This window comes from Triturus cristatus, chromosome 7, assembly GCF_964204655.1.
Source record: "Triturus cristatus chromosome 7, aTriCri1.1, whole genome shotgun sequence".
Lineage (NCBI taxonomy): Eukaryota > Metazoa > Chordata > Amphibia > Caudata > Salamandridae > Triturus > Triturus cristatus.
Window position 1 is genome coordinate 1,831,277,721 of NC_140590.1, and position 7,913 is coordinate 1,831,285,633.

Consider the following 7,913-nt stretch of genomic DNA (forward strand, 5'->3'; position numbering starts at 1 on the left):
TCCCCTTTTATATTGTGCATCATGACTGAATGCTTTCCTTCGTGGAACTCTGCTATCTTATGCATAACTAATCCTTTTGAGAAGAGTTTCTCCAGTACAGCACCCAGCATTAAATATTGTCCCATCCATTGGGCCTGCTTTATTTGCATCTTATAACATTATTGCTTCCCATTTTTGGACCACACTGATTCACAAGCCATTCTCTCTTAGCAGGGAGGATAAATTCAACCTCCACACTCTAGCTTCAATGGCCTATTCTTTGAAATATATTGGATAGAGAGGACCATTACATCATCAGTGAACCTGTGTCCTGTGTCAAAATCTCCAAAAAAAGCCCAAAAGTAGAGGAGACTGAGGGAGTCAGACAGCCCAGATACCAGCCATGAGAAATATGTTGTAAAATCAATAAAATAAAATCTTCCTTAAAAAAGTAAATAAACAAACTGAAACACTCAGACGTGGTGTCGGGGATGAAACAAAATATAATCAGAGTGAAGACATACCACAGAAAATAGTATTGTACCCAGAACAAGTACCAGCTGGTGAGCATGAATCATGGTATCATGTGTACCTTCTTTTTATTCAATACTCTTGAGGTGGAGCCTTTGCTAATAGAAATTACACTTTTTAAATTATCTCCAAATCTAAATGTTGTGGATTTATTGGTACAATAGAATACAATATTTTAGAGAGTATAAAGCAGTTGATACCTTTTTCTCCATGAAAATCTAAGCTGAGTCAATAATTTTAGGCACACACATCTGCAATAAATAGTGTCCCTATCTCTGAAAGACAAATGAAACCCCACTAAAATTATTTTGCAACAGAAAATATTTGTTGTTAGCATGTTTGAACATAGGCAAATTATTAAATCAGGAGCTTTTTAGAAGACCACAAATAGAAACTTACAAGTCAAACCAGCTAGTCAAAAGATGCATTCACGTTGTTGGTGTGCTTTATTTCAGCCTGCCTTCAAATCGCAATGATCTGGACAAATGGAAGGAGAAAATCTGACTTCAGAGGAACATTTCCTGCTTATAGGGTTTTCGGATCTTCCACTGCTGCAAGTTCCCCTTTTTATCACATTTACAATACTTTACATGATGACTCTGATTGGAAACCTTCTTATCATATCAATAGTATACTCCAGCTCACATCTGCACACCCCCATGTATTTCTTTCTTATAAATGTGGCCTTCATTGACATCAATTGCATCTCACTCACTTTCCCACACATGCTGATACACTTCTTTCAGACAGGAACACTAATTTCTGTCACCAAATGTCTGCTGCAGATACATTTCTTTATCATCTTCGTGGGGACAGAATTCCTTATCCTCACAGTTATGGCCTATGATCGGTATGTGGCCATCTGTCATCCCTTACATTACATGAGTATCATGAACAAAAACATGTGCATACAGCTGGCAACTGGGAGTTGGCTTTGTGGTACGTTGATCCCTGTACCCTACACTGTAATACTCTTGGGGTTCTCTTACTGTCAATCCCACACCATCAACCACTTCTACTGTGATTTCACTGCCCTGATGAAGCTATCATGCACCAGCATCCACGGTATTGAGATACTGAACTATGCTATTGGATCTACTTTCGGACTGACACCATTCATTTTTGTCTTCGCATCGTATGTCAAGATCATCTCAGCGATACTGAACATGAAGTCGAGGGAGGGGAGGCGCAAGACATTTTCAACCTGTGGTTCCCACCTCACTGTGATTATTTTATACTTTGGGTCTGCTTGTTCTACATACATGAGACCAACATCAAATTTTTCAATAAAAGAGAACAAGATGTTAGCTTTGCTGTACACGGCTGTTCCTCCACTGTGCAACCCTATCATATATACCCTGAAAAACCAAGAATTTACAAATGTCCTCAGAAAGACAAGAAAAAAGTAGTATTGACAACAGTATCAAAACAATCCACAATGTTTTCAAGGCTGTTAAAAACATTATGGTGAAAATGTAACTGTAAACTTTGGATGGAGTCCTGTACAACAGAAAACTTTAATACTCAGTGCCAGGCATTTGGGTGATTATTTGTAACACTTATGTCATGCACATAGATTAGGGGCAGTCAGGTGTGGCAGCTGCTGCTTCTCTTTTCCTTTGGATCTCCTTGCCCTGCTCTTACTAGCCCTGGTCCCAGGAGCCATAAAGACAGTTGTATACAAAAGTAAACAGGGTTGACTGGATCTTGTTTACTTTCTGTAGTTTCACCTCCTTGTACGTCCTCTAACTCCTCAGCAGCAAATAGGAGTATTTGGCGTCCCTAAGTGAGAGCAATAGGTCAATGTTGAAAAGTTATCAGCGGCCAAAGGGTGTTTGATGCTACTATGGCTACTTCTGACATTTTAGTGAAGTCATTGTAATAAATAATGTAATGTAATCATGTTTAACAGTAGTGTTTTGTGGGGATGGTAAACTGGCATTTAGAGGAAGAAGAACAAAACAAACACAAATGTGTGGGCAGTGTAGATAGCTGAGAGCAACAAAACATTTAAATGTGGTAATAAAATCCATATCAGATATGAGATAATTATTATATCACTATTGGTTTGATCTTTGGGGAGATCGGAAAGTGTATCAAAACAATAGATGACAGAAACATGTTCATATGTGGAAATGGAATTTATGTGTGAGGAGAGTGAGTAATGTAGTACAGAATGAGAGACACATATGTCGTTTATTCTGGTTAAACAGCAGTGAAAAGGGGGAAAAATGATTCAAATAAATCTGGGTGACAAGATCGCCATGAGTCAAATAATGAACGTGATGTATTTGTTGTTTTACTATCTTTCTTAGATTTAGCAGGTTTAGATTTAAATTTAGATCTATGATCCTAAAACTGATCGTGCTTTTCATTTAAAACTTTTACTGGACATTATACATTAAAAAATGAAATAATTCTGATCCAATTTAACACTAACGAAAACCCAGCTACCATCATTATCACATTCTTGAGATAGCACAGCATGTTTCAGTGATTTATTAAACAAAATAGCACATTCACATTTCCTCCAAATTACAGAAGATTAAACATTACCAATTAACAGACTTTTTTATGTTTTGAGATTCACATGCATTGCAATTGTTTCCTGTAAAAGCAATTGACTATTAAGTTTAGAAAGATAAGACAATACCTTTTGAAGCTTGACAGGATTACCCAATCCACAGACATTACATGAGACACTGTTAATCGTGGGAGTAGGAAACACATGAGGATGAACAACAGGGTTCAGTAAATTACAAATAAAATAACGAAATAAAAATAGGTGATAACCAATAACAAAATAAGAGTAACTATTATTCAAAAAACATGTAAAAAATATAAAAGTGTGAAATAGAAACATAAGAGAGAAAGAACAAGATAGTAAATAAGAATGGAACAAGCAAGACAAAGTGTAAGAGGAAAATAGTATATTGGCAGATCATGAGACAGAACCCGGATCTGAAGAAGAAGAGTAACAATACATGAAGTAGTGACATAGGAAGATGATCAGTGGAGCATATATAATGAAGAAAAATGCTAAATTCAGGCTCAGGTGCAATATATTATTAAAAGATTGTGAATGTGTGCGGGAAAGTGTTTATATTTTAAGAGGAGAAATCATAAATATATTTTTTCAACTTTATAGGATCCTCAAAGGATTTAGATTTGCCATTATCAAGAAATGTACAGATGCATGGATGAAGGATGCTGCAATAAATGTTCAATTGTCTTGCAAAGGAAAGAAGGCAAGAAATTATTATTCTGGCAATGGTACCAGTAGAGAGAATCAGAGAAATGCAGATGTTTTGGACAGATCAAGATCATTTCTCTATCTGTTCATCAGCATTAAGTTCTCATGTTAAATCTGTGTATTCTAATAAAAACATAATGATCCTTCTTGGCTTAGAAAATGATTTGGAATAAAATACCAAGAAGATTAGGTGTGCCAATCACGAGATTTAGTGATTTAGAGATGTCTAACAAATCTAGCCGAAATGACCACACTATTCCTTCTAGGATATCACATAATGATTATTACATTGATCAAGATTTTCTAGATCTTTGGAGTGCTTTTTAAGTTGTACAATATTTAATGAGGCAATAGGAGAAAGGTGACTATTTATAAGCCTCTTCTGTTCAGTTGCAGAAGAAGAAGGAGATTTAATAATCAGATTAGATTCAGAGACCATTTTTAGAGAGGTCAATTAAAAATAATTTATTTTATCATCAGAGGAAAATGGTATGAGGAAAATGATATAATAAGTTATATAAATGCAAAAACAACAATTGATGGACAGCATGCATAACAATGTCATACATTCACCCCAGTACAGACATCTGGGCCTAAATCCATCGTTTTTTTGCTCACCATGCCATTCCAGTTAAAACCCAGCCATGTGCAAATTAGTCTTTTTTTATTTTTATTATCTGTTTATTGAACTTAAACCACAAAGTCATGCGTTACAGTGACATGTGTCGTACATCATACTAGTTACCACATTTTAAAGGCAGCAATACAGTACTTTTTGCTATGTCGGGCAACCTTACCGTTCATGCATTGGTATTTATATCATACAATGTTCTTCGGGTGTTGGGACATTTGAGGGTTCGCACAGTCCTCCCCGATACACATTCCACCTAGACCATATTGCAATCCATTTTTTGGGGCACCCCCGGGCCACATAGACTGTTTTCTCTCTCAACATACACCAGTCCATGTCCTCCTTCCATTTCTTCAGTTTCGGTGGCACGGTGGCTCCCCATGCCTGCGCTATGTTACGCTTAGCAATCATCTGCCCCAGAGTGGCCCATATCCTCCCCTTCACGTCTAGATCCGTGGGCTCCCAGATGTTCAACAGGCATCTCTTGGCCTCGGGCATAAGGGGATTTCCCAAATCGTGCTCATACATTGCAAATTTTTTTTCCAGTAGTCTTTAATTATTGGGCATTCCCAAAGGATGTGCAGGAACCCGCCTTCCATCCCACACCGTCTCCTACACTGCCCGTCTGCGTTTCTGCCCATAATCTTTAATTGCTTCTCTGAGAGGTAAGCCCTGTGCAGGATCTTGAGTTGGACTAGTTTGAGTTTAGCCGATATGGCCACTTCCTTTGGTGATGAGAGTGCCTCCTGCCATTCCTCATCGTCCATTTCAAGGCCATCCCTTACCCATTTCTCTCGAAGACCAATTAAGGGATCAGGGGTATGATGAACGAGTTTTTTATATGTGAGGGATATACATTTTTCCGGTAGGTGTCCATCGAGCAGCCGGTCTTCGAGTGGGGATGACTCAGGCAGCTCCGTACCAACTGTGATATTTGCCTGCAGGGAGTGTTTAATCTGGGCATAGCGAAAGCGCTCTGATTCAGCCATTTCTTATGTCTGCTGTAATGTCAGGAAGGGTATAACTCCCTCCCTCCCCCATAGGTCCCTTATGTGCGAGATACCTATAAGATCCCACTTGTCAAAACCTTTTGTGCGCCCCAAAGTTCCCAGCTGTTCAGTATCCCAAAGGGAGGTGGCCATAGTGAGCCTATTGGCCCATCCTAACGCTTTGGTGACTGCGTGCCACAGCTGCACAGCGTGTTTCGTGGGTCCTGTAAGTGTGAACCTGGTTGGTTTGGAGTAAAGTGCTCTTGTGAAATCCCCACCAGGCAGTAACCATCTATCCATACCGTATGCCGGGTCATCCCCATTTCCGTATTGGCATTGGTTGATTGCAGCCAGATGCGCTGCCCAGTAGTACTTCTTGATGTCAGGCAGGGCGATACCCCCATCGTACCAGCCGAGCGTGAGCTTACCGAGAGTTATCCGCGGTCTACCGTCCCATAGTAAATCTCTCTGCAAGGACTCGACCTCCAGAAAGAATGCTCGTGGTACCACATCTGGATAGTTCTGGAGGGCATATAAGAATCTAGGCAAAGCCATCATTTTAAACAATGCTGCTCTCCCAAGTAAGGACAAGGGCATCTTTTTCCAGACTTCAACATCCCTTCGTAGCCTCTGCAGGGGAGGGATCAAATTCTTTTCGTATCTCGCTCTGGCATCAGCGGTTATATATACGCCTAGATATCGAAAGCCATCAACCGCAACCTGTCTCCCGGAGTCCCTAGGAAGGGAAGGGGCGGCCCCGTGGAGTACATAGATCGTCGATTTACTCCAGTTAATTCGGAAACCCGAGTTTCGTCTGAAAATGGCAAAGATGTCTAGCACTACCCTCAATGAACGCGCAGGGGAAGAGAGGTAGAGAAGGATATCATCAGCGTATAATGATAATTCTATCCTCCCACCCCTCAGTCCAGCGAAGCCCGCGGATAGAGACATCACTCCGGATCCATGCCGCAAGCGGCTCCAGGGAGAGGGCAAATAACAGCGGCGAAAGAGGACACCCCTGTCTGATACCCCTGCCCAGGGCGAACACCTCAGACCTCTTATTATTGACCGCTACTTGTGCTAACGGGTCTGCATATAGAAGGCGGATCCACCCTATGAAGCCGGGCCCGAAGCCCATCTTCTGAAGCACTGCAAAGAGGTATGCCCATTCTAAGGTGTCAAATGCCATGGTGGCGTCTAACGAGACCACCATTGCATCCTCCTGAATTCCGGGGCATCGCCCCAGAACTCCGTGAAGGCGCCGTAGATTGAGGGCTGTATTCCGATGGGGTATAAATCCCGATTGATCCGGGTGCACCATTTTAGTTATGATAAGTCGGAGTCTGTTAGCTAGTAACTTAGCCAGTATTTTAGGCTCTGCGTTTAGAAGGGATATTGGTCTATAGGAAGTACATTCGTCTCGGGGCTTCCCAGGCTTGGGAATGGTGACTAATGTTGCTCTGCGCTGTTCCCTTGGCAGCTTACCGAGCTTCTTACTGTCATAGAACATAGCTTTCAAATGAGGAACTATTTTATCTGGCTTGATTTTATACAGTTCAATAGGGAGTCTAGCCCAGGTCTAAACAAGGGTGGCATGGTGAGCAAAATAATGATGGATTCAAGCCAGCTCTCTTGACTGGGGGTGAATGTTTTTGATTTGTGCTGCATTATGTCTATCAATTGTGTGTCTTTTGCTTTCTCGCCCTAAGTGCGCCAGGTATGCTCAGACGTGAGTCCTGGGCTCACTGTGCCACTGGAATCAAGCTATCCTGGCTGAAGAGGGGTGAAACCCCCAAACCGGTCCTAGGATGCTTGTTTACGGTCCAATGAGTACCTGCCTTGGCAGTTCGGGCTGGACTGTTCCCATGAGGCACAGGGTCAAGACTTATTTGCATAAGGCCAGGTCTAAACTAGGGTGGCATGGTGAGCAAAAGAATGATGGATTTAACCCAGATCTCTTGACTGGGGGTGAATGTTGCGATTTGTTCTGCATTCTGGCCCTCAATTGTGTGTCTTTTGCTTTCTAGCCCATAATTATAATATATACACTGAAAATCAAACCAAGGTCTTAAGGCTGTGAGAAGAACCTCAGTGAAGATTACATTTAATATAACCACCATTCAATGCTGAGTAAGAACAGTTATAATAAAGGCATTAAGAAATAACTAGCTGGGGGAGTCATGAAACAGGCTGGCCTTCCATAAATAATCCTCATAAAAGTTGATAATATGGCCCTGGGTAGTACTTTCCAGAGTCTCCAGAATAAAAATGGCCTCAAATGCACAAAATGGGTGCTGGAATCCTTAGTCACAGTTCCTTCTAAGAGTACATTGTAACTCACCCAAAATGATTGGTGGTATCCTCTGTAATGGAATGTTTAGTGAAGTCATGCGTAAACATTTTATTGACTTTCTATTGAGAGGAGAGAAAAGGTGTTGCTGTGGGGAGAGATGAAGAGCCTCACTCTTGCTTCGATGAGGTGTTTTATTCTGGACCATGAAATACATCCTTTGTCTGCAATATAACTGTG

The 7,913-nt window shown here is 41.0% G+C and overlaps 1 protein-coding gene across 1 annotated transcript; it reads left to right on the forward strand.

Moving 5' to 3' along the window:
* Window positions 1–995: 995 nt before the first annotated feature.
* LOC146813326 (olfactory receptor 5V1-like) lies at window positions 996–2,027 on the forward strand. Its single transcript, XM_085614750.1, has one exon. It carries the CDS (start codon window positions 996–998, stop codon window positions 1,917–1,919), a length of 924 nt encoding a protein of 307 aa, XP_085470876.1. The 3' UTR covers window positions 1,920–2,027.
* Window positions 2,028–7,913: the final 5,886 nt, after the last annotated feature.

Excerpts from the sequence above, each read along its gene's own strand:
- LOC146813326 (XM_085614750.1), top strand. The coding sequence starts at position 996 with ATGGAAGGAGAAAATCTGACTTCAGAGGAACATTTCCTGCTTATAGGG.